Source organism: Rhipicephalus microplus, chromosome 2 (assembly GCF_043290135.1).
Source record: "Rhipicephalus microplus isolate Deutch F79 chromosome 2, USDA_Rmic, whole genome shotgun sequence".
In the NCBI taxonomy this organism is placed as follows: domain Eukaryota; kingdom Metazoa; phylum Arthropoda; class Arachnida; order Ixodida; family Ixodidae; genus Rhipicephalus; species Rhipicephalus microplus.
The window spans coordinates 22,903,606-22,930,054 of record NC_134701.1 but is presented as its reverse complement, the minus strand read 5'-3'; the positions used below and the strand labels follow the sequence as shown (position 1 = coordinate 22,930,054).

Genomic DNA, 26,449 nt, shown 5'->3' with positions numbered 1-26,449 from the left:
ACCAACGGCCTCACCGAGCGGCTTAACAAGACGATCGCCGACATGCTGTCAATGTACGTCGATGTCGAACACAAGACGTGGGACGCCATTCTTCCCTATGTGACCTTCGCATACGACACGGCGGTGCAGGAGACGACGCAGATATCTCCGTACAAATTGGTCTACGGAAGGAGCCCGGCAACGACGCTAGATGCCATGTTACCCAACGTCACCGACGAAGAAAACCTCGATGTGAGCGAGTACCTTCAACCACCGAAGAAGCCCGACAACTTGCGCGTCTCCGTATCAAGAATCAACAGACAACCGACAGCCACCGTTACAACCTTCGACGACGCTTCGTGGAATACTAGCCCGGTGAACGTGTTTGGGTGTGGACGCCGATACGCCGACGTGGACTAAGTGAAAAGCTTCTGCGACGGTACTTCGGACCGTACAGGGTGGTTCGGCGTCTCGGCCCACTTGATTACGAGGTTGTCCCCAACGGCATCACGAACTCTCAACGACGCCGATCGCGACATGAAGTCGTACATGTCGCGCGCCTCAAGCCGTTTCATGCGCGTTAACAAACTGAAACAGTGGTTTTTTTTGTATTATTGTTGTATCGTAATTTATTCATTGTACTTTCTTGCATTATTATTGTACCTTCATCTTTAGTTAAAGCATCAGGACGATGCCTTTTTTCAGAGGGGGGCAATGCCACGTTCCATTTCCCAAGTTTTTGTTATCGTCCCAAAACACCACACGATTCCCAGCGCAAACCGCGCCTGCAGTTTTCGAGAAGGTTCCGGACTGTAGTACATCATTTCGATAAGATCACGCCCACTGTGCGAACGGTACAGATTGTTCTGGAACCTACGCCACCGCCAGCGATAACGCTAAAACATTCGACAGCAAGAGTATAAATGCCGACGCGCTTCGCCACTTGTCAGTTGTTGATTGAAGGCCGACGCTCCGTTCGCCGCTATCAGTCCCAGACTGCTATCTGTGCAAGACTACTGCTGTAATTGGACTTTCCGTTTACCGGGCACAGGTTTGCCCAAATAAACAGTTAAATCCCAACACGAAGTCTCCTGTCTTCGGCCACGTCACGACCCCGTGACAATATACAGTCATCAACTCTTCTCCTGGCATCTTTGGTGGTAACTACATCGCATTTATGGAAGAATCTTGCACCCGCAGCTCCCACATCTTGAACATAAAGCCTTTATTTTCTCGTACTAACACATTCAAATTTAGTTTTTCCCACGTACTATAGACTTCTGGAATTCCCTACCAGGCAGTATTCGTTCACTATCTTTACATAATTTCATTGATGCTGCTATTGCCCATTAAAAAAATAGGTAAAGATCGTGTTTACAATACCATAGTGATGTTTTCTTATGTATTTCAGTTTTGTTGTTTTATTGTTGTTGCTCTGTTTGTATTAGTTTTGTATAACTCATTCACTTTTGCTATAGCCCCGCATTAGGGCTGCAGTATATTCAAATAAATAAATAAATAAATGTATAGTGCGGCTCAGCCGGGAGCGCAAGAAAGAGTTGTTTTTAGTATGTGTTGCTGACTTTTCATCTTTAGGTTGTTATGTATCCCCACGTGCTTTCAGTGTTTTTATCTTCTTTTAGACACTCTCTTTAACTATCACCAGCACAAGTTAAACTTTTCACGCCCTGCTCTTCGTCAGCTTTTATTTTGAAGGTGCCGTTTTTATAGTATAAATCATGTACCGTCTTGATTTCAAAGTTCAGTTTGCCTTGTGTGATATAAGTGTGCATTATCTTTGATACTTGATCCCACTGTAAGCATTTGCATTTTCTTTTTGCTTATATATCTTGGGTACCGTTTATATCGTTTTTATCTTGCTCTCTGTGTATAGGTAATACAGGCAGGTTTTGGCGCATAAAAAGGCTTAAGTGCAAATAAACTCAGTAGTAAGTCAGCGCTCATCTGTGTTCTGTGTGTCTCCATTTGTCTTTGTCTAAATTGCGCTGAAGCCTATCCAATTATGTACCAACTCGCCCAAGTCAAAGTGCTTTTAGAACTTTCTTATCTTCAGGCATTTCGGAGTCCGCGTGGCGGAATAGCTTGGTCATCTCTTCGGCGAAAACCGTGACGTTCCCGTTTGGAAACTGTGAACGAGCTTCGAGCAGCACTTGACCCTCTCCTTTTGAATGATGCTCGTGAATATAGCCAGGAACCTGGTGCAAAATGTTTCCCAGGTTGGCAGGGTTCGCTCCTGGTTATCGAACCATGTACAAGTAGCATCTTGTAAAGCGAAGTAAACATGACGAAGCTTATCTTCACTGGTCCAGCTGTTGAAAGCAGCGTTTGATCGAATGCTTTGAGCCAGCTTTCCGAGTCCTCGATTGGCGATCCGCGGAAAGTTGGTGGCTCCTTGGGCTGTCAGAGAACGATTGTTGTAGGCTAGGATTTGTCATTGTTGCTATTGTCGTAGGCATGATCCGGGGCTGCCTGGTGTTTTTGGGAAGGGGCTCGTACTCTTGCTGCAGTTTCTTCTGCCTGCAACTTGCTTGATGTTTGGCGTTGGCGTGTTCTTTCCTGCTTGGGCTTGGTTCACAGCTTACGTCCGGTACATGAACGAAGCAGCACCTCTACCAGATGTCCCGGAGTCGTGACATGGCCAAAGGGAGTACACTACAGATGTTTATTCAGGCCGAACTTATGGCCAACAAATGAAAAGTGAGATTGCAGCGAGGCACTGGCACTGATAGCGGCGGGCAGAGCGTCGGCCGTTGATCAACTGACAAGCGGCGAAGCGTGTCAGCATTTATACCCTTGCCATAGAATATTCTAGCATCTTCGCTAGCGGCCACGTAAGTTCCCGAATAATCTGTGACGTTCCCTAAATGGGCGTAATCTTAAAAAAAAAAACGATCTACTAAAGCCTCGAAGCTTCTCGAACATTGTAGGTGCGGTTTGCACTGAACGTAGTGTAACGGGGTGATAACAAAACTTGAGGAAAGGAATGTGGCAATATGCTAGGTCTATGGCACCAACAGACATAGGTCAGCAAAACTTGTGGAGCTCACTCAGACTACTCAAGAAATATATTTTGAGCTTTGGACTAACTCAGACTCGCCAAAATTTTCCTGAGCCGAACACACTCAGACTTATCTCACGCAAATTTTCTGCAACCGGACTCACTCGGACTCAAACTCACCAAGACATTACTCACCCGGACACACTCAGGCTCAAGGCTAGATCAGAGTCTGAGTGAGTCCGAGTAAGTCTACTCATGAGCGAGTTCGCCACCGTATGTCCAGAGATGACAATGTACTTCTTTTTTTTTTATTAGAAGGCACGCAGGACATAGTACACAACATCAAAAATATGTGGTCATATCGTTTGGTGCAACAATCTCAAGGTGGTCTCTCTACCAGCTTTTTCTTCATGCACTTATTCTCGCTTACCAAGCTTTGTGCCACAGTAAGAGAAAAGAGTTGAATCAGGGTCTGCCAAAGAGCACGCACGAATGTACAGCACCAGAACTAGTGTGCAAAGCTGGCTGTGGCACTCCCAGTAGAAGCGTGGGCCTTTAATCGCTCATGCTCTACTAACGTCATGAGCAAACTCGGCCTAGCAGCTGCACAAACCAATCCTTTGGTGGGCACAACTAAGAGGCAACGACGTGCAACCAACGCGGACTATTATTTAGAGACACCGCCATTCTACCTTAAGCTTTCAGAGCTTCGCACTTAAAAAAAAAATGCTATTAGGAAATAGCTCAGGTGAAAAGGTACATTATGTACAATGTTTCAAAGGTAACTGCTCAAGTAAGAAGAGTGAAAAGAAACAAGAGCAGAGATTAATGGAGAATATCTCGGCAACAGATGGTTTGCAGCCGTCATCTTGCTCTATGGGAATAACAGCAATGATTTTCACAAAGCGATCCAAACCAGGAAGGTGTTTAAGTATGCTTAAAGGTAATTATGCAGAATACAAAAAATATTATTCAGTGGCCCCAGTTTACGCTTGGCAACCATACCACAGAATTTATACAAGTATATCTAGAATGGCAGAAATTCTGGCATGTTGGCAGGAATCCATCCCAAAAGAAGGCAAGAAGTGCGAATGCAGAGGACTCGGGAGAACACAATGTTGCTGGCATTTGTGTTGGCAGCTTGTTTTCTCTTCAGTGCATTCCTCTCAATATTTATACTACCGACAGGAAAGTCTTCTCATGCAAAGAAGGCTTGGCTAGATGGAGCACATACCCCTAGCATTGCTGATTCCTGCGTGGAAACCTACCACTGTTGTTCGAGTGGACAATGCAGCATCACTGCCGTCAGACAGTCCCCTCATGTGGGGCATAAACTCCCGAGTTTTAACAAAGCAACTGGAGACACTAAGGACAATGCAGTGTGTGATGGAATGGAAAAATGAGGAATGTAAGATTAAGAGACAGTAAGACGGCAAGGTGGATCACGGGGACAGCTGGCATCCTAGATGACACGTAAAATGAATCTGGGCAGATCATGTAAGACATAGGACAAATATGGGAAACACAGACGAGCTCATCAGATGGTCAAGCGGGTTATGCAATTCAGAAATGTTCAGACATAAAATAGAATCACATACTGAAGTGGACATAGAATTAGGTGCTTGGCACGCTTCCCACAATTCCCAAAGAATATCATTCTTACGCATTTGTGCATGTTTCATGATTGAGTTCCCACTGAATTGAAGCCACATGCAGCCTAAAGACTTGGATCAATTACAAGTGGTAATGGGCGATTTTTTCTCATTTCTGTTTGACACACCTATCCCCACTATGCTCAAATTCACCAACTGTTCAACAATGCTTTCTACCTTTATTTCTTGAGTTATAGGTAATTTGCATAATAGCATACCTGACGTGTAAGCCTTCACTTGTCCTTCTATAACTTGCTCTATTCAATGTAGAACATGTTCTATCTGCACAAATGCTTTGGTTAGATGAGCAAATCCCAAATTACCCCACGGCACTTGCATAACAAAGGAAACATAGTGCAGTCCTTCAGAGTGCATGTGTTGTCGACAACATTTATTGAATGGAGTTTTAAAACCGCACACTGTCACGCATCAGGCTAAATAGACAAGGCAAACCGACAGCTGCTTTTAATTTCACAACTACTATTAATTTCAGATGCTCTGATTAATTCTCATTTCCACAGCAGCCCAGAACCTACTAGGTTCCATAATTCACAAAATAGATAGAAGCCTAAGCAGCCTACACAATCTTCAGAGAATAACAGAACACTGTGTCAGCTACTCTGGCCATTACTTGCCCTTAAGTGTGAAATTCAATTGCAATAAGGAAATACCCATGCTCTCACATGCATTAAAGAAGGGCACTTTACATTTGTAGCAAAAAGCAAGCTTGAAAGGATTTTTTCTATCATCCAGGAAACACGAATAACCAAACCAGATGAGTGAAATTTCATGCCGAGCAAACAGAATGACAAGTTGGCTAAGAACAGCAGTGATTTCAAGGAGTCAATGCATTGTTTGAAAGTGCTATTTTATCAAAGTACAAACTGAATGCAAAGGAATTGATTTCATTACAGAAGAAAAAAGCTTGATGTAGGGGCAGACATGCAATTTCGTTTTCACAAACAAAAATAAATATTGCTAATATTCAGCCTTTCAGTGTTAGCTACTTCATTTATTGCCATCTTATTGGCAATGTCGATAAGCGTACAAAATTTAAAAATGAGGTTTTGCAATCCTACATTGAAACAAGGCTATCTTCGAAGTGATATGTTGAGTATTTCTAGCTCTTTAAAGGCAAAGTGCCCAGGGACGGCAGAAGTGCCAATGCAAGTGAAGGATATCTCTTGCAAAAAATGTGCTAGTTGCGAGTCGCCTTTCGTACATTCGTTAAGTTGTGCTGCAAAAAGCCATTTTAGAAGCAACTTATAAGCAATCAAGGGTAGAAAATTTAACGTTCTGTTTTGGTGATTTCTTTGCTTACTTTACTCCAGCCAATGATCCACAAATGCTTTCATTAGTGTTTTGTGCAAATAATGCAAAGTTGCACTTATATGCAGTTTGCATACCAGTGAGAAATTCTTATCCTCTAGATCAACTTGCAAAACTAATACAGTTCCACTGCACCGAAAAACATGGCAAGTACAAAATGCATAGGATAGATCTGAGAAAGCAATAAAAAACAAAATCACATCTTTTTCTCACTTTTTCCCTCATGCTTCTGCAACACGCAATAAATTTTGAGCACTTGATGTTAATACTATTGTCAAGAGCATTTCTTAAAAGCTTCTAATGAGCTCTTCACGACAGAATTCACGTGACAGGTCGGCTGGAATTCCCAGAATTGCTGCAGTTCGCGCAAGTTCTGGACTATACCGTTGTCATTCTTGCGGAGAATCCTCTTCTGTTTATGATCAGTCACCCTTGGCCGCAACGAATGAAATGATCTCATCCTGCCAAGTCTCAAAACTAGAACAAACGTCAGTAAAGGCCACCTAACAGTTTGCATCCGCAGAGATGACTAAATATACGTGATTCTCATCGTTTTGTTATATGCATCCGTTGAATGGCTGCGCCTGCGTCCAAGCGTTTGTATGACATCCTTAACGGCACCTTCATTTGTCTGAAATAAAGATAACAACAACAACACCAATCATCAATAGTTGCTGGTTTGTAATCTGTCACCACTGTCGACGCAATGCTGAGAGACAGCTTTGTGGCGACAGTCATCAGGAAAACGGACGCGACAGAAATGCGAGGCTAGTCTTGTGGTCGCACACATTCTACCTACTTGCAATAGCTTGGAAGGCCGTACGTTACTGCACGCTAGAGAAAATCCCTGGGCTGTCCGCCTTCACTGATACTTGAAGAGTGCTCTCGGATAAGCGTTCACCCACAAGACCATACTCTGTTTGCAGTGAGAGAAAAAAGGGCACAGGAGAAACAGGCAGCACCGGCTCATTTATTGGCCGTCCTGGACTCACCTCGTCTTGGAAGAGCAACGTGGAGTCACCTATCGCCTTCTTATCACCACCACCACCACTTCAATCGAACGCATCACTGCTCCTTTGCACACATCACCACCGCGGGTGCACACAGCACCACTTGGATGATTTCGCCACCACCACAAGCACCAAGTTTCCGCTTGGATTACGCCGGCGGCTCCAAAAATGTGTCGTCTTCGCTGGCACGGGCGCAAAAGCGGGAATGCCGCCAAGGGCGCCGCGATCAGAGCACACTCTTGGTCAATGCACCTTGCATCGCTTGGCTTCACCCAGCTATGCCAGGTATCGCGGTGAGACGTGAATGCATATTGGACGAAGCGCTCACTCGAAGTGCGATCATAGAATGTCCGTTCTATCCATAGAGCGCAAACTGAGGATTTTAGCAGCGGTGTCTGCAACCCGCTGTCAACCCAGAGCCGTCAGAGGGCGACTGGTTCCGTTTCCGACCGAAAATTGTCTATGGCCACCACTCCGTGCTATGGCCAACGCCTCCTCTAGAAAGATGCCTGAGGAATGGCTCGCGCTCCCAGCGAAGTTGGCCTGCCTTCAGTTTTGAACAAGCTACGCGGTGGCGCTCGCAACCAACACTATCGACAAGTGACAAGATTCGCTCGTATAGACCACTAACCATTACATCGGTACTATACAGGTTGGCGATGCAAGCAGTAAAAATGAAAATAGAAACATGGGCCGAACATAACGATATTTTGGGAGAACTTCAGAACGGATTTCGAGTCGACAGGCGGTTAGACGATAACCTGTTTGTTCTCACTCAGTGTATAGAAATATCTAAAATAGAGAATAGGCCCTTGTACGTGGCTTTTCTAGACATCACTGGGGCATACGACAACGTTAATCAGGAACTTTTGTGGGATATATTGAAAGGGATGGGCATGGGCGACGACTGTATACAGCTTTTGAGGGAGATATACCGAGAAAATACAGTTTGCATAGAGTGGGAAGGAATGCGTAGCAAAGAGAACGTTGAGGTTAGCAGGGGTCTGAGACAGGGATGTCCTTTGTCCCCACTGTTATTCATGCTGTACATGGTGAGTATGGAAAAAGCGCTAGAAGGTAGCAACATTGGTTTTAATCTGTCACACAAACAGGGCGGCATGATGATTGAGCAGAAGCTTCCAGGTTTATTTTATGCGGACGATATCGTCTTATTTGCGGACAGTCGAGATGATATACAGCAGCTGGCGAATATATGCGGAAGGGAAGGTGAAGCTCTTGGACTAGGATTCAGTGTAACGAAGTGTGGTTTGATGGTATTCAATGATCCCTGTGATCAGGTGTCCATACAAGGCCAAGAAATACCGAGGGTAAGTGAATACAAGTACCTTGGAGTATGGGTAAATGAGAGTGATAGATACATGGAGGTACAGGAAAAAGCCTCGGCAGCAAAAGGAAAGAGGAATGCGGCAATAATGAAGCACAGAGCGTTGTGGGGATACAATAGGTATGAGGTGCTTCGAGGTCTGTGGAAGGGTGTAATGGTTCCAGGGCTTACTTTTGGGAACTCAGTGGTGTGCATGAGGGCAGAGGTGCAATCGGGAATGGATGTAAATCAAAGGACTGTGGGACGCCTCGCGTTGGGTGCTCACGGGAAGACGACAAACGAGGCTGTAAAGGGCGATATGGGGTGGGCAGGTTTTGAGGCGAGGGAAGCGCAGAGCAAAATAAGGTTCGAAGAAAGGCTAAGAAATATGAAGGAGAGTAGATGGGCAGAGAAGGTGTTCCGTTATTTGTATAGGAAGAGCGTGGACACACAGTGGAGAAAAAGAACTAGAAGACTCACTAGTAAATATACGGCTGGTATTGTGAGCCATATGTCAACAAAGAGCGTTAAGGGAAAAGTCAGGGAGGCGGAGAGGATTTACTGGATGGCAGCTATGGAGAAAAAACCGGCTTTGAGTAACTACCGAAAGGGCAAAAATGAAATAAGGAGGGAGGCATTTTACGATAATTCAAGGGGAAGCGCTTTACTGTTTGAAGCGAGATCGGGTTGCCTTAGAACGCGTAGTTATAAAGCAAGATTCAGTAAAGAAGAAGAACAATGCACATGCTGCGGGAAAGATAAGGAAACGGCGGAGCATGTTCTGATTGAATGTGGAGATATCCACCCAGGTGTACGTTTGGGCACGAGCCTACAGGAAGCCTTGGGTTTTAGGGACAACAATGGAAAGCTGAACACACCCGCGATTGAAATAAGTAAGAGACGGTTAGAGTATTGGTGGCAGAAAATTAGAGAGAAAGGACAAAAATAAATATTGGAAAAATAAAATATGGGCAGTGTGCCGTAAATGGCAGAGAACTTAAGCTGAAAATTTACCTTTTTTCCATTAAGATAGAATTTATCGAAGTAGAGGCATTAGGCCAACATAAAAAAAAGGAAAAAAGGTTTTTTTTTTTTTTGTCGAGCCTGGTGGCATACTTGTCACCACCCCGTTATAAGGGGGACGCTCATAGCATCCATCCATCCATCCATCCATCGATAATCTTGACATCGGTGGAAGGATATTAAATAGCATCAACCTTGCTGAAACGTTTAATGACTTCTTTGTGAAAATCGGAAATGTCAGCCAGAGCGTGCAAACAGCAACTGACATTACTCACTTATCAAACACACTTTTTCTTAAACCGACTTCCACATTACGTTTTTTGGTAAAATAAAAAATACTCGGAGCTGTGATCCTGACGGCATACAAATGCGACCAATAAAGTATGTATTAGACCTCATAGCGGAAGTGCTAGCACATATGTACAACTTAGTGTTATCAACAGGTATTTTCCCAACCAACATGCAACTAGCGAAAGTTACTGCAATATATAAGTCTGGAGATAAAAACAACAAGCAATTATCGCCCAATATCTATACTACCAGTTTTCTCGAAATGCCTTGAAAAAATAATAAATGATAGAATTGACAGTTTCTCGAGGAAGCAAAATTTAATAACCGAATGCCAATATGGTTTCAAAAAGAAACTTTCAACTGAAAGTGCCTTACTAGCACAAAAAGAAATCATACTTTGCAATGTCAAAAAGAGACTTCTGACACTGGCATTGCACTTGGTGTTTAGTAAAGCCTTTGATCGTGTATCTCATGAACTGTTACTACAAAAATTACAATGCTATGAATTTAGGGGAATACCACTCAAACTTATGCAGTCATATCTGTGCGCGCGGTCTCAGTATGTTGAAATAAATGGCTTCAAATCGCGCACACAACCAATTAAAACCGGAGTACCACAAGGTAGTATCCTGGACCTGTATTGTTCTTATTCTACATAAATGATATTGTCAGAATTTGTGAAAATTGTAACTTCATAATATATGCTGATGACCGCACATTATTTTTACTGGAAAAGATTTCAGTACTCTCGAGGCTTTAGCGGCCAACACATAACACATATTGTAAGCTTCGTGAATGGTCTACCAAGAACAATTTAATGTTAAATGAATCAAAAACAAAATGTGTCCTTTTCCAAGCTCTCGGCATATCCCTGCATGTACCAGATTATGTTACCCTAGGCCCCTACACAATTGCAGTGACCAAATCCATTAAGACGCTTGGAGTAGTTTTTAATGAACATATGTCCTGGAATGATCTTACAGACCACATTAGTTTAAAGTTGAGATGCGTGGTTGGCACTCTAAGTCGTTGTCGACGTCTTTTTCCCGTAACTGTAAAGCGATTCTTATATCAGGCTCTTTTCCATGCCCACTTGAACTACGGCACTTTGGTATGGGCAAACACTACGTCAACAAATTTAAATAGGCTAAAAATACTTCAAAAAAGGGCGATCAGGGCAATAGAAATCATATCATACCTTGAACACACAGGACAACTCTTTGTTAAACATAAAATTGGTAAGGCAAATGACATATACAAATTCAGGTTGTTATAATCCTATATTAGCGCATACAGAGGGAAACTCGGCGCATTCCTGACACTTGCAAATTTTGAACATACACAAACCATTTACTTCCATCGATATAAACCCTTGTGGAAAATTCCGTTATCTCGCACCAATTACGGCACCCAAAGACTTAGCCACATGCTACCTACTATATTGAACTCGTACGAGCAGCAAGAGATAAAAATTGACACATTAAACAACATCGATGTGCAAACACTATTCTTGTAGATTTGTACTGTTTACATAGGTCACTCTGTATTGCTTTGCATTATTTATTGTGTACCTTTATATATTTTTTCCTTGTTATTTCTTTTGTGTAACCTCATTGTGTACCTTTCTTATGTACGAAAGCGATGATACATACTTTGCGAATTACTGTGCTCATGTGTTTATGAAATATTCCTTTTTGTTTGTATACCTTGGCCTGTCATTTACTTTGTCTTCTGCTTGAATTCTTTCCTACTCTATAATATTTGTTTTCCTTTTTTCATTTTTGTTGTATTTTGTTTTCACCCTGTCATTGCTGACGTAGGGTTGACGGTGCTTAGTCAAGCTGTTATATTTGCAGCTTTTCTACCGTCTCCCCATTTTTCGCCATTGTATTTGTTTTGGTGAAAATAAAAAAAAACGAAAACACTATCATTACGGTGACGGGCGGTACCAACTTAGCGTTTTTCATCTGCGGCCCATAGGGGCGCGTCAGTCGAGAGTTGTTCGAGACCTGCAACTGTGCATTACTATTTTGGAGGCTATGCAAAGTGTTGCGTTGTTGCACCGTCCGCCACAAGTGGCGCTAGCGACCGAGAACATTTTCAAAATGAAAGAGAGAAAGGATGCGGCTGTTGATGATGATGATGATGAATAAACTTTATTTAATTAGCAGAAAGGTCCTCTTCTTCTTTCAGGTGCGAGAGGAGAAGGGAGGACCAAACCTTCTCCTTCCTCCGTGACCAAACCTAGACGACGGCCATGATCCCATGGGCCCTGGCGGCGTCTTCGGCCTGCCGTATTAAGCCGGCTTGTAATTGAGAGTCAGAGCTGAGGAGCGCGGCATTTTATCCACTCCCGTCTGGAAATTCGCCTCTCATAGAGGCCTGCGGGCATGCTGTTTTTTTTTTTTTTTTTTTTCATTCGGCAGGCATCTTCCTATAGAGTAGGCGTTGCTATCGCTTGAGCACGACCTACTGTGTTTTACTGACCTGCCCAGTGAGTGAAGCGCCAGCACACCCTTTCCGGTACTGGCGCCTGCCGCTATGCGCTTTGTGGCGCTACAACTTACCCCATCCGCACCGGTTGCTCACGACCAAAAAATAAGCCGCCGCGCTTTTTTTTTTTTTTTGTCGTCTGCTTGCGCGACACTGGGACAAAAACAGCAATATTTACGCATGCATACACTTTGGACGATTGGAAAAAAAAAGAATAAAAACCTCTTTTTGAATAAACTTAAAAGTATAATGAAGATCTTTTGCTACCGTCTCCTCGTGCCGAGCTGCGATAGAAGCGTGCAGGTAGGTGCAGTTTGTAAAAAGCGACGCCCTTGAATGGATGGATGCACGGAGGATTTTTCCTCCGTGGATAGATGGATTGATAGATGAATGGTTGGATGTATGTGGCTGTACGCTTTAGATCGGCTGGCGGCTACCGTCACCTAGTCATTATATTTAGTGAACTATTCACTAGATTTATCTTTTTTTTTCTCTCTTTAAATAGTAAAGTTGGACGGGTACTTTGCAGTGAAGGGTTTAAGTTTCACTCGTGCCTTGACTTTAGCCACCAATCAGATAACCTCCTTCAAGTTAAATCTACCCGCTTAAAGTCTGGATGAGTGGATGGATGGATACAGCTGTGCCTTTTAGATTGGGCAGTGGCTAGCGCTACCAAGCCGTAATACTTAATGAATCAAAAACTAGATTTATATATTTTCCCCTTTAAATAGTGAGGTTGAGGATTCGTACTTTGCAGTGAAAGGTTTAATTTTCACTCGTACCTTGACTTTATCCACCAATCACATAACCTCCTTCTAGATAAATCTACCCGCTTATAAGTCTACTTTGCCCTGTCCCTAAACTCCAGTGGTTTGAAAAACTCTGCGCTATCATCCTGAACTACAGGGTGAAGCCGTTCACAGAACATTATCAAGTGTTCGGCAGTTTCTTCTTCCTCTCCCCACGCACTGCATACTGTGTCTACCCCTTTGTATTTGGCCCGATATGCCTTGGATCACAATACTCCCGTCCTGGCCTCAAACAGTAGAGAACTACCCCGAGTATTATCATAGATCCTTTCCTATACAATTTCCTGCTTAAAAGTTCGATAGAACTCTAGTGCGGACTTTATAATCATGCCAATTCTCCACATGTCGGTCTCCGTTTCCTTCACTTTCTTCTTAACTGATAGTTCTTTTTGGTTTGGGCACCTGCTGTTTTCTAAGTATTTACCAGTCAATTTCCTGGTTCGCTTCCTCCATTTTGTATCGACATTCTTCACTTACAAGTAGCTGAAAACCTTCCTAGCCCAACGCTCCTCCCCCACTTCTCTCAATCGCTTCTCAAATTTTATCTTGCTGCTAGCTTCCCGGCCCTCAAATGATGTCCATCTCATATCACCTTATACTCCCTGATTTGGTGTATTCCCGTGAGCTCCTAAAGCAAGTATACCTATTTCACGTTGCTTTAATTTATAATCTTGCTTGAACTTCTGATCTCATGCACAAGACCGCATTGCCGAACGTCAGCCCAGGAACCATGACCCCTTTCTATATTCCTCGTACATCACAGCTATTGTAATTCCACAGTGCCATGTCTTTCATTACCGCTGCATTCCTGTTACCTTCAGTCGTCACGTATCTTTCGTGTTCCCTTAGGTACTCTGCCCCATTGCTTATCCATACGCCCAGATATTTGTATTTATCTGTTATCTCTAGCGTGACCTCCTGTGTTCTAATCTCACTACCTTCATTGTCATTAAAAATCTTGACGGCTGATTTTTCCTTACTGAATCTAAAATCTAACCTATCTCTCTCATTACCGCAGATGTCCATCAATCTCTGCAAATCTTCCTTGCTGTCGGCCATTAGCACTATATCATCTGCGTACATTAATGCTGGTAGTGCCTGATGAATGATTTTTCTTTGTTTGACTAAAGAGAGGTTGAAGCCAAGTCCACTTCCCTCTAATTTGGCCTCTAATCCTTGTAGGTACATCATGAATATCAAGGGTGACAGTGGACACCCCTGCCTAAGTCCCCGTTTCACCTCTGTGGGCTTGGATACCTGTTTTTCCCACTTTATAATTACCTTGTTACCTTTATAGATATCCTTTAAAAAATTAGTGACTACATCTTCCACGTCTAGTATGTCCAGTACTCCCCACAATTCCTCTTGAACCACGCTATCGTACGCTCCCTTGATATCCAAAAATGCTAGCCACAGGGGCCTGTGTTCCTTTTCTGCTATTTCGATGCACTGGGTCAGTGAGAACAGATTGTCTTCCTACCTCCTGTGTTTCCGAAACCCATTCTGCAGTTCCCCCAGCACCCCCTCATCCTCTATCTATGGCTGCAGTCTTTCCCTTATAATCTGCATCGCCAGCCTGTAGGCCACCGATGTAGGACGGTAGTTGTTTATGTCAGCTTTGTCCCCCTTTCCTTTATAGATTATGCTCATCCTGCTAAGTTTCCATCCATCGGGAACTTCTCCGTCGATTATTATTTTGTTCACTACCTGACTCTCTCAAAGCCTGCTTAGACTTCGTACCTAATGTCTTTATCAGCATAATTGGAATGCCAGCTGGGCCTGTTGATGTACTACTAGGAAGCTTTTTCTCAGCCCTTTCCCACTCTCGTTGTGAAAATGGAGCCATTGCGCCACTTTATTCATCCTTGTCTATTGTGGTGCATAAAGCACTTTTTGTTGAAATTTTTCTGTCAACCTTGTTCTTATAGATTCAATAGCTTCGTGCCCTTTTAGCCTAGCACCTTGAGCTGTAGTTATAAATCTCTGCTCTAGGCTCGTCTGATTTCTTAGGGAGTTTAGATGGTTCCAAAATTTTGCAGCTGCCTTTCTATATTTTTTATGTACTGCCAGCCACTGAGCTCCCTTTCTTCTAATCTTTTCATTGATCAGAAGGGATGCATCTCTTCGACAGCTTAGAAAGATTTCCCATTTTCTTTCAACATCATCTGTCGGTTCACAACGCTGCTTAGCATGTCTGTGTTCCCTAGAGGCTTCCTGACGTTTTGCTATGGCTCTCTTGACTTCCTCATTCCACCAACTTTTGGGTTTGTGTCTTCTTTACCGGGGTGAATTGTCCCATGCTTAGCAAGCTCTAGCTCAAACAGTCTAATTAGATTTGTGTAGGTCCACACTGTTTTATTATCCTCAGTGATTACTTTCTCAATTTGTTTAGTGGCTATTTCAATTTGCCTTTCTGAATAAAAATTTTCCTGTAGTTGCTCATCTTGTCCCCTTCCCACTTTCACTGTTCTTCCGCAACTTAGCTTGATACGTTTGGGATCACTACCCAGACTTCTGGAGCCACCTTCATCTATGTGCATTCCCCTGAGCTTATCATACATCCTATGTGACATCAGTGCATAATCTATCGTCGACTGCAGCCTTCCTACCTCCCATGTTATGTGTCCTTCACACTTCTCGGTACTGTTGCAAATGATCAAATCAAGCCTTTCACACATATCCATGATAATTTTGCCTGTCGGGTCGGTATACCCATCTATATCTTCTATGTGCGCATTCATATCTCTTAGTATAATTATCTCGCACTCTCCTCCTAACTCCTGAATGTCATTTGATATACACACTACCATTGCCTGGTTTTCCTCTCTGGCCTTTGCTCCCGTCCACAAGTACACGAAACCAAAGAGTGTCATTTGCCCTGCCACTTTCTCTTGCAGCCATAAATGTCCCTTGCACTCCTGCTTGACCCTTCGCCAGTCTGTACTTTTATGAATGAATGCCCCAATACTACCTCCCTTTCTGGTGCCTTCTGTTCTATTACAATATTCCCATGCCCAGGCGAAAATTTGAAGTGGGATTTCAAGTGGTTCCACTTGCTGCCAAGTGGTCTTTAAAGTGGTTCCACTTGCTGTCAAGTGGTCTCTCAAGTGGTCCCACTTGCTGTCAAGTGGTCTCTCAAGTGGTCCCACTTGCTGTCAAGTGGTCTCTCAAGTGGTCCCACTTGCTGCCAAGTGGTCCTTTAAGTGGCCCCACTTGCTGCCAAGTGGTCTCTCAAGTGGTCCCACTTGCTGTCAAGTGGTCTCTCAAGTGGTACCACTTGCTGCCAAGTGGTCCCTTAAATGGCCCCACTTGCTGTCAAGTGGTCTCTCAAGAGGTCCCACTTGCTGCCAAGTGGTGCCACTTCAGAGCAAGTGGATTCCATTGACAGACCACAAGAGAGACCACTTGCTGTCAAATGGTCCCTCTTGCTTTGAGCGGAGACACAACAGGTTCCATTGCCATAAAGTTCCCTAAAGCCTTGAAACAATATTTTCTTTCTTTGTTACAGACACAGTAAATTATGGAAATGTTGTTAGTATGGTTCAAGGTAGTGAATTTTATACTTATTTGGTTACTGCTCTTTCTATGCAATTACTGACACGCGATAGTGTGTATTATTAGGTAACATATGGCCATATCTCTATGTTCTCATAGGGTACGTATTTTACAGGTCACCTATAGTCATCTTATTGCTTACTGATTCAAATGTATAGATTTTTGTACGACATAGTTTCTTGATCAATGGCACTGTATCTTCTCATTGCATCTGTATGTAGCCCGTATACTTTGTTCTTTGGTACTGTAATGTATATTCCTTGTTGGTTGAATTGATTTACTATGGATTTTCAAATAATCTTGAATATTTTGTATACTGGAAAATTACCACAGTTTTTTCTTTTCTCTTCTCGCTGCTTTGCTAGGAAATCTTTATATGTATTCTTTATTTGGACCTTCCACTAGCCTTTGGCTATAGGTCCAACAAGTGTTTGTTATCTGTACATAGAATATGTACATAGAATATGAAAATAAACATTCAAACATTCAAAGTTGTCTCACAAGTAGTCCTGCTTCCTTGCTACTTATAGTGTAATGTGCTGAATTGATTCTTCATGCATTCAAGTTTCACTTGCTATGAAACAGCTTCTAATAAGTGATATGTCTCACAAGTTTTCAAGTGAATATTAAGACAGTACTACTAGTTTGTACCATAACAGGTTCCACTTTGTGCCAAGCAGTTTAATATTTGGTTCAGTTATGCTTCTATAATTAAGGAAAAGGAACAAACGTAAAAAGGGACAGACGTAAATAAATACATACACAATTTACCCAAGTAATAGCATAAATATATGTGAAATTGGTACTTATGAGGCTTTAAGCCTAGTACTCCATTAAGCAAAATAATAAACAGTTGAACTTATGTCTACACATAAGTGACAACCTTCATAGGGACCAACAACTGCCCAGAACATGAAATGAGGTTACTGCACGAATGGAAAGAATGATCCTCATAGTGACTCAAACCAACCCTGTTTTTCTCATGAGAAGTGAATTTATGCCTTTATTTCGTTAATAAAGATTGCAAAAAATGACCTGTAGCACATCCGGTAGCAAAAACTTAAAATTATTCGATGTGCCCTGTCACATGAAAGTTGATTAGTGTATGCGGTCAGAAATTTAGGGGATGTTATTAGGAAAAGGAAAGTTAGGGGATGTTATTAAAAGTAGCTGTAGTGTAAATGTGAAGAAAGAAAAGTGGATTTAACAGAGCATTGTGCTACACATTCTGAAAAAATTGCCAAAATGAGGTTTCTCAGAAATTCAGACTGTCACTTTAAGCAAATGTACCACTTTCAGCTAAGCAAGTTGCCAGAACGGCCAACCCTAATAAAGTCAGAGTAAAAATAGAGATTAGGTAAAATACAATGCTTCGATAGAAATACAGTGCTTTAAGACAAGAAAATATCAACATTGAGGGAATGAATAAAATTGTAACAATAATGGTTTCTGAAGCAGCACTTGAAGTTGGAGGTAAAGCACTAAGGCAAGAACTGAAAGCTCAAAAACCACAAATGATTGAAAAAGCAAAGAGAAGCACGTGACATGACCAACTCAAGATCTGAAAAAAAAAAAAAAACACTGGTTGAGCTGACGAGGTTGATCGATAAAAAGGAAGTCAGACAGATGTGTGAGGAACTACAACTTGAATGTCGTAGAGACAGCTGTAAAAGAAGTTCACAGCATCGAAACAGCTAAAAAAAGAGGTTTAGGAAAGACTAACAGTGAGCTAACAGTGAACAGTGAGAAAATGTGGACTCTACAGAATAAGCAGCAAAAGTAACATGGATAAAATTTAGATGATTGGGAGTGAACATAAGATAGAATGAGAATCATCACTGTTTCACTAAAATGATCCATAGCGATTGCACAACTCCGCAAAAAACATTGTCCCATTCAAATTAAGGTATATGCATGGACGAAGAGACCTTGAAATTGAATGAATAGCTTTTGAAGCACATTTGCGTGCTACTTTTAGGTGGCTTACTCCTTCAAAACTCTTCACTTGGTAATTGTGAGAGACAATGAAAATCTCAGAGCTTCCATCGACTTTACAGACATTGAATATATTCTCTATTTTCACATAGTCATCTCCTAATTTCCCTGCAGTTGAGTCTCTTTTTCTTGACCCTGGATTGTAATTATCAGTATGCATGATGCATCCATTCACACAGATGCGACTATGCTCTTCAATCCTTTGCACACCAGTGATTTTGCCATTTACGAATTCCATTAGGTCATGTGAAGGCACCTGTGGTTTTCCAAGCAGTTTTACTCCCATGCACTTTTTTTTTGTGTGCAAACAAAGTTCCTTAACTTCTTCTGATGCCATAGATAGAAGCTGATTAAAATTGCTCATTAGAAGAATTCGTGACAAGATTTGAAAAGGGATACCGTTTGATGAAGACACAAGTCTTACTAGGTTACCCATGTTGCTTTCGAATTCGAAGCATGAGATAGCCCAAAGTGGTCCATGCAGTAGCACACTCTTTGGCAAATGCAGCAGTGTGTGCATATTAGAAGTCATCTGTGCTTTCTCATAATTACATTCGGTCATGACAACAAACTTTGTTATTTCTAATGTACAGTCGTCAATTTCTTGTGATGTCACATGACTCTTTAACAGGGTATACACTGAAGACACCAGGAGAGCAAAGTGCTCCAGAAACTGAGCTGGCAGGATGCCTTTCAGACATGGAAGGCTGTAGAAGAGGAGCCAAGACTCCCACTCAGATGCCTTCCAATACTTTCGAAGCTTAAGAGATCTCGGTGTTCTATTAAAGCACACTGGAGGTCTCTGGCTTAGGAGACGCTCATCTGCTTCCCTTAATGTCCGAGGAGACCCAATATAACATGCCCTTCCTGTGTCTGAAAACCACAGTTCTGTGACTTGGCGTACAACTCCAAGCAACACAGCATGCATGTAATCAGGGCGAAAGCTCCAGACAATGTCAAATCCAGGAACGTTGAGGAGAGGTGATGGCCCCTTCACCCCTTTGATAGAGCGCTTCATTTTCGCTGCCATTTGCATGTCAGTCAACATGCTAGCTGCAGTCCTGTCTTCAAAAGTTGAACCAACAGGGTACTTCACACATCCTGCAGAAGTTAAGACGAGACTTATGTAGCTTTGGCAGAACACAAATAACAGGTGACACTCATAAACACATATAACCAGCAAAAAGGTAGATATTATTATACCTTCAATGAATTCTCCAGGATGTAGGCACCAGGAACAGCCATAATAGCCATTGAACTGTAGGACGTTCTGCATGGAAGCCCGGGCTGGTGCATCAGCAACAGCAGTTATGCAGTACACCTAGAAAGTTCGAGAAGGCTGTCATTTGCATTCCTAGCACTACATCTATGTAACTGCGTGAGTAAAACAAAACTGAATAGGTGCAATATTTTAAGGAGACACAGGATACCTTTGAATGCACTTGTCGACCATTCACATTCCAGCAGATTCCTTCAGTAGAGAGTTCGTTCATTTGTTCGGCGAATGCCTCGAGAACTAATGTCATGTCTGGATGTTTGGTACCATACCACAAGAGCGCACAAATGATGTTGCTCCACCGTCTGTGTGGTGGAAGCTCATTCACAGTCAGATGTACAGGCCAAATGGAGTAGTTAGTTGATTTAAATACAGGGCTTCCATCTGCACTGACAGTTAATGTGATGTCATCTTTCTGGCAACCAAGCTTTTTTCGCTGGGTCAGATAGAAGGCACCATCAGTCACATCTGACACACTAGCATTTTCTGTGTCTTTTTTTTCATTTAATGATTTGTAAAGGTCTTCTCTCAAACCATCATCAGCGAGCACGGATGAAATTTGCTTTTTTAATGGCAAGCCAACAAAAAAGGAGCCATCTGCTGTCAACTTCCGGCCGGTGTAGCCCTTTCCACAGCACATACCAGTCAGACTATTGCGTTCACTTAAGCTACCACCTGTCTTGGCCAGCAGCCGATTGCAAAACGGGCAGTAAAAGTAGAACTTCATATCTTGTGGTGAAGTTGCAGTGAACTTTCTGAACAGGTACTTGCTGTTTGGAAGCAGATTCGTTCCTAAAATATTATTACATAATTTTAACAGGTCTTCAATGGCAGTCCACGACAAACCATGCTTAATTGCGAAGTCCATTACAAGCACGAGGGCATCCCCTACAGACAAGGTGTTTGCGTTGCCAAGCGGGCGCGCAAACTCCAACCGAAAGAAGTTGGAGCTTGGCAGAGCATCAGACGGCTCCGTCGCATTTGAGAGTTGATCTGACAATTCATCGTCGGTGTCGCAGTCGCCAGCCGACTCTTCTCCTACGATGTTGTTTTCTCGTCCAATGTCCTCGACTGACACGGATGCTTCATCATCGTCCGAGGATTCAGACGCACTTGTGACCACATGTTCTGAACCGACGTCCATAGCAGGCGGTGTTGAACGCGCGGTAGCATTCTTTCTTACTTCATAATGCGTAGATTTCGGCAAACGATCATTCCACGCATCGGGTTCTAGATATCGCTTGCGGTTATTTTTACTCGTGCTCATCACGCCTGTCACAGCTTGCTTCTGATGGGCACGCTAAAGTGGTCCAAAGAGGTTCAAATGAAGAACGAATAATAAGACAGTTAATAGGCAATCAAACGTTGTTTACGACGTCGACGCACATGTGACAAAAGACGTCTGACATTCACATGCTTCATGGCATGGCTTGGCGCGGCTTGACTGTACAAACAGTTGAGACTGGCTTACCATCAGAGTTATTCAATCCTGGCTTACTGACTTCTTCAAATATCAAAGTAGTTATTATAAATGCTTACAAGATACTGTTTTATGTGTTTTGTTTATTTGAGTAAAATAATGGCAATTGATATTTTGACCAACGCCTGTTGTTTTGACGTACAAAACGTTTATTTAGCGGCCGAGTTATTGGCTTCGTTTTTAGCCAAGCCATGGCCGAAGCATAGAACCACTGTACACCTGCCTATAGTGTACTAATCTGGTACACTATACACCTGCCCGTGCCCTGTGACCGTGCATGCCTTCGTCCGTTGTTACTGTCGTTGTGTGTAGTCAGTGTAGTGCTAACGACTCAGGCACGTTTTTCTCGTGGTGCACAGCCATAACACGGCGTACGTGTGAGCAATATGTACGCATTAGTGCGGTTTTTAAATAGCTTTGATCAGAAAGAGTACGTAGTACCCGTCCACAATATCAAGGGCTTCCACCCGGTAAACAAGGACGATTTTAACAAAACCAAAGTGTATACCACACTCTGGATCGACGAAGACCCGGATATTACAGGATCGTACACCTGTAGAATCCTGCTGCTGGCAGGTAAGTAAATGAAGCTAGCAATTTATTGCGGTTTGACACCATAAGTAGCGTCATGCCAAACGCATCGCACATATCACATTGTTTGATATATCACATGAGCAATCGAGGAGCATATGCTCCCACTTGCTTATAGTCGTGTGGTCTACAAATAATGCTATTCGTAATTGTTATGCTTCTCTGCTTGAGGGATTACTGTTGGGAGTCATCATATTTGCTAAACAGCTTTTGCCGGCCGCACGGTATTAACCAACACATATATACCATGCAGAAATTTCGATGCTCTAGCTTGTTGCCTTTGTGTTAAATGTAATACCTATGCTGAACAAATTTGCTTTTCTCAGTGGTGCAGAACTGATGTTAAGCACACACTAAAGAAGTAGAAATAATCTTCATCTGGCCTGCTTGCGCTGCCTTTCTTGAAAACGCGGCACTGCCCTCTTTCCTGCCAGTAACGATATACGTCACGCTGACAACGCGCGCCGTTCGTGACCGTAGAGTGCTGGGCGCGCGGCGATAATGCAACAAGAATGACGCAAGACGACAATTATTGTTGTGGGACAAAAAGGAGCCCACTTTACTCTTACCTTTCTTTGAGTGTATGTGTGTGTGCCCATGTTAAACATCGCCTGCAGCTTTTCCAATCTAATATTGACGCATTTTGACTTTATATTTGTGCATAACAGACTCGGAAGAAGAGTTGCATAAGCAAAGAAGCAACAAGCGTCTTCCGCGGCCTGTAATAAATGCTTCAGACATTGAGCATGAAGAAGAGCTTATCGACCTCGACTTACAGCAGCCAGCAGCAAACAGCACACTGACTGCAAAAGAGGTACTACACTAAGTGCTCTAAACGTTTGCCATGTTTCAGTCGAACATTGCTTATTTGTTTTCATTTCTTTCTGCAGGCACACAAAAAACTCAAACAAAGTCAGGCAGCATCCAAAAGCGCTGCTTATGAGAGCATACTGAGTCAGCATGCCTCAAGTGCGCTAGAAAAAAATAAAGCTGCCCGAGAGTCTCAAGTAAGCATTAAAATGTACACTTCTCGAATTTATTCAATCTTTTTCAACTCCTTACTATTCGTTGTACTCAGTCATCTTCAAAAAGGCACGAGATCACCGGCCATAACCAGAAAAAATTGAAGAAATATACTTGGCAGGAGCCTTACGAAAAAGCGCTGAGGGAGCGGAATGAACTGAGACAGACAGTTGCTGCCATGAATGAAAGATTGGACAGTATGGATTGCAAGCTTTCAATGAGTAAGTGTACCGCAGTTTGTTAGATTGCTATATCTTTGTTGTCAAATGTGGCTTTGGTAGAATCTAAAAGGTTTCAGTGGTGTGTGTTACCTGAATTTCCACAGAGTATCGTGAAATGTGACGTCAAAAAGGTCATTACCGGACAGGTTTAGCTGATGTCAAAGTGCAAGATAATGTATGTTGCTGTATAAATATATGTCAGGAGCAGATAACGCAATATTAACTGAATAATTTGTCAAACAAATCAGTGTCTTCCTAGCTTTTGTTTACTTTGATTTATATAACTTTTTTTTTGACACCGCACACCCATAAACATGAACGGTTTGTAATTAAATCTACACAGTGATACAACTCGCCTTGAGTATAGCCATTTAAATTCAGTTATGAAACAGCCCTTGCTTGCACGGTAAAGTTTAGGCCGAGTTACATAATATTTATTTTGCCATGTGCAGCGATGTATTGATGATTTGAAAGATAAGTACCAATTTTCTTTGCACGTCCGCAATTATGTGTTTAAGTAGTGTAGGTATCATTTGCGACAAACTGCATTGTCATGGTTTTGTTCAGTGTAGAATGCAACCTGTCACAGTGGTCTAGTGGATAAGGCACTCTGCCGCTCACCCGCAGGTCACGGGATTGAATCTCAGCCTTGGGGGCCGCATTTTTCATGGAGGCGAAAATGATTGAAGCATGTTTGCTTAGATAGGTGCACATTAAAGAACCCCAGGTGGTCTAAATTACCTGAGCCCTCCACTACGGCGGTCCTCATAATCATATAGTGGTTTGGGGATGTTAGACCCCAACAACTAATTATTTCAGGCTTTCTTCTAGCCCTGTACATCTGATGAAATGATTATGTCGAATGGGTCATTAACACTAATTTATCCAAATGCACACTTTTCTCAGATTGTTGTGGCATGTACTATCAGCATCGAATGAAATGCAAACTGTGCAAAGCATGAGCAGTGGCACAGTGCGTGCTGCCCTGTCATCACTATGGAAATGCACAGTGCTACCAAACTGGAGCATTGCGCATCTGTCAACGGTGCTGACTGGATGACTATCATTTCTAATGCTTTCCACTGTTCACTTTTAATTTGAAGCTGATAGTGCAACACCTTACTTTATAGGCTTTTATATTGATTCATAGTATTACTGGCAAATCTTTATAATTTTTTTTTATCTTTTCAGTTGTAGAAATGCTACAAGGGGGAAATGTCTGGCAGCCTCGAGAGACACTTACTAGCAAAAGTGCCTCGCAGCTTCGAGGAACACTGGCAAGCGAAAGTGCCCCGCCTCCTAAGAAAGCACAGCAGACACAGCAGTCCCCTGCAGGTGAAGTATGCTCACCTGCATGAATGTTAATGTTATGAAACTTTCTTGCTGGTCAAAAAGCTAAACCTTCAGCCTTTTCACTAGATAATAAAGAGTTGTATCTTGATAACAGCCTCAGTAAATTGTTTTGCTTCTACTTTTTCTCTACTGTGTACAGATTTTCCGGAGACTGAGCGCAGAGAAGTTCAAGCTGAGAAATCACACCCAGCTCCCACAGCAACGTCGCTGGCATCATGTGTCGACACATCTACAGGAAGCCTGCAGAGCCAATGCAAGCCTTCTGGAGAGCCACTGCCCACAGGTAGAAGCTCAAAAGCTTTGAATATCATTGTGTCAAGGCTATCATTTTGATGTAATTCTCAACTTCACTTATTATTTTTCATCGGCAGCTGACTCAAAGGCCACCGATGTTCCATTCACAGAAATTGGTGGTGGCAAGGTAAGTGGATCGCTGTGCTCTCTTCATTTCTTTTCTAATCAGCTTGCTTTGACTTGCAGTATCATGTGAAAAATGGTCTAGTCATCGGGAGCCAGCAAGCCGAGAAAATATTGGGCCACAAGAAACCTTCCCTTGTGGTAAAGGACATGGCCCAAGCCATATGGGGCCGTGAAGGATTGGCAGAACGCAGCTATGGGGGGAAGCTAGCCCCCAAGGATTACAAAAATCCTACTGCGGTAGTGCGGAAACAGCTGAGCCCAGACAAGGTTGCTTTGATTATTGGTAAGGGTGTGGTAGATTTGTGCTGTAAATAATTATGCGACTCCCATGCCTGTTTTAATTTCTGTCTTTTTTTTTTTTGCAGACACTGTGACACATTGGGGCTCGTGCAAGGGTGTTCCTGTTAAAGAAACAGTGGATAACTTGTCGACAATTTTGTCGCAGAAAATACAGGACATCCGGCGCAACAAGAAGAAAGAAAACTAAATGCTTGAAGTATACCACTCATGTAAAGTAATAAATTATTAAAACTAATATCTGTTTACAGTTTTCACTGAAGTGCTCAAGCGGTTCCTGTGACCACTTGACAAGTAGATATAGACAGGTGGTCCCACTTGCCAAGTGGGACCGCTTGAAGTGGATTATTTAACCGGGATTTGAAGTGGAACCACTTGCCAAGTGGAACCACTTGAAGTGGAACCTGGATTTGAAGTGGAACCACTTGACAAGTGGAACCATTTGAAGTGGTTCCACTTGTCAAGTGGTTCCACTTCAAATCCAGGTTCAATAATCCACTTCAAGTGGTTCCACTTGGAAAAGATTTTTGCCTGGGTGCGTAGTCTGCATTGTTAGGAGGTTGTTCCATGTCCCTGAGATGTGTTTCTGCAAAACCGTATACCATCGCCCTCTCCTCCCTTACCTGTTCTTCTATCTCTTCCCACTTCAGCCTGTTCCTACCACCCTGCATGTTAATATACCCTATGTCTGAAATTGCTCGGCACTCGTGGCTACGTCTATTTCTGCCCGCACTCTACCTATTTTAGATACTGGCGCCAATTTGGAATCGTATCTGTCCATACCACCTGTCAAATTGTCTCCCTGGTTGTTTTCCTCGTTACTAGCTATCCTGCACCCCGAAGGGACCGCTTACCCCCCAAAAAAGCTACTGCGCGTCCTGCAAGTCGCCAACCCACCTCATGACCTAGCCGCCCATCGAAGTGAATTCTGTCTCGTTGAAAACCACCCCACCTATGCACCTCTCTGTTTATTTCCACCACCTCAAAGCCTTTCTCTTGACTCTTCCGCCATATCTCTTGGTTTGCGTTGACAACCGTTCTTTGCAGGTTGACATCACGCACCGGTACCTCCGGTATCGTGCATATCACTACCTGTACCTGAGGAGAAGTGGTGCGCATGTCAACGACGCCTTTCGCCAGTGTGATTGCTAGTCCGCTAGTCCTGCTTCTGTGGTCCTGCTGTATGTTCATTTAAGTGTGATGGGTGGATGGATGGATATATGTATGTGGCTGTACCCTTTAGATTGGGCGGTGGCTAACGCCACCTAGCCGTAATACTTTGTGAACTAATCACTTGATTTATCTTTTT

At 42.9% G+C, this 26,449-nt stretch overlaps 3 protein-coding genes across 4 annotated transcripts in view; 1 reads left to right on the top strand and 2 right to left on the bottom strand.

Moving 5' to 3' along the window:
- The window catches only part of ZnT63C (solute carrier family 30 member 1), an 83,773-nt gene extending 76,533 nt beyond the window's left edge, over positions 1-7,240 (bottom strand). Inside the window, exon 1 of the mRNA XM_037420283.2 lies at positions 6,972-7,240. The gene's annotated coding sequence lies outside the window, so the exon portion shown is untranslated. The remainder of the gene's footprint in view (positions 1-6,971) is intronic.
- Positions 7,241-17,128: 9,888 nt separating this feature from the next.
- Positions 17,129-21,022, bottom strand: LOC142796178 (uncharacterized). Of its 2 annotated transcripts, XM_075886285.1 has the most exons (3): positions 19,910-21,022; positions 19,683-19,800; positions 17,129-19,580 (listed from the first exon to the last, which is right to left on the bottom strand). In XM_075886285.1, the coding sequence occupies exons 1-3, from the start codon at positions 21,020-21,022 to the stop codon at positions 18,331-18,333; spliced, it is 2,481 nt and encodes an 826-aa protein (XP_075742400.1). In that variant the 3' UTR covers positions 17,129-18,330. The 2 variants fall into 2 exon arrangements, with proteins under 2 accessions (XP_075742400.1, XP_075742401.1); XM_075886286.1 differs by having other exon boundaries at positions 19,241-19,580; positions 19,683-21,022.
- Positions 21,023-21,621: 599 nt separating this feature from the next.
- On the top strand, positions 21,622-25,378 carry LOC142796179 (uncharacterized). Its single transcript, XM_075886287.1, has 9 exons — positions 21,622-21,811; positions 22,495-22,640; positions 22,717-22,833; positions 22,905-23,070; positions 24,262-24,405; positions 24,563-24,706; positions 24,795-24,844; positions 24,904-25,126; positions 25,209-25,378. Exons 1-9 carry the CDS (start codon positions 21,622-21,624, stop codon positions 25,328-25,330), a joined length of 1,302 nt encoding a protein of 433 aa, XP_075742402.1. The 3' UTR covers positions 25,331-25,378.
- The last annotated feature ends 1,071 nt before the right edge of the window (positions 25,379-26,449 follow it).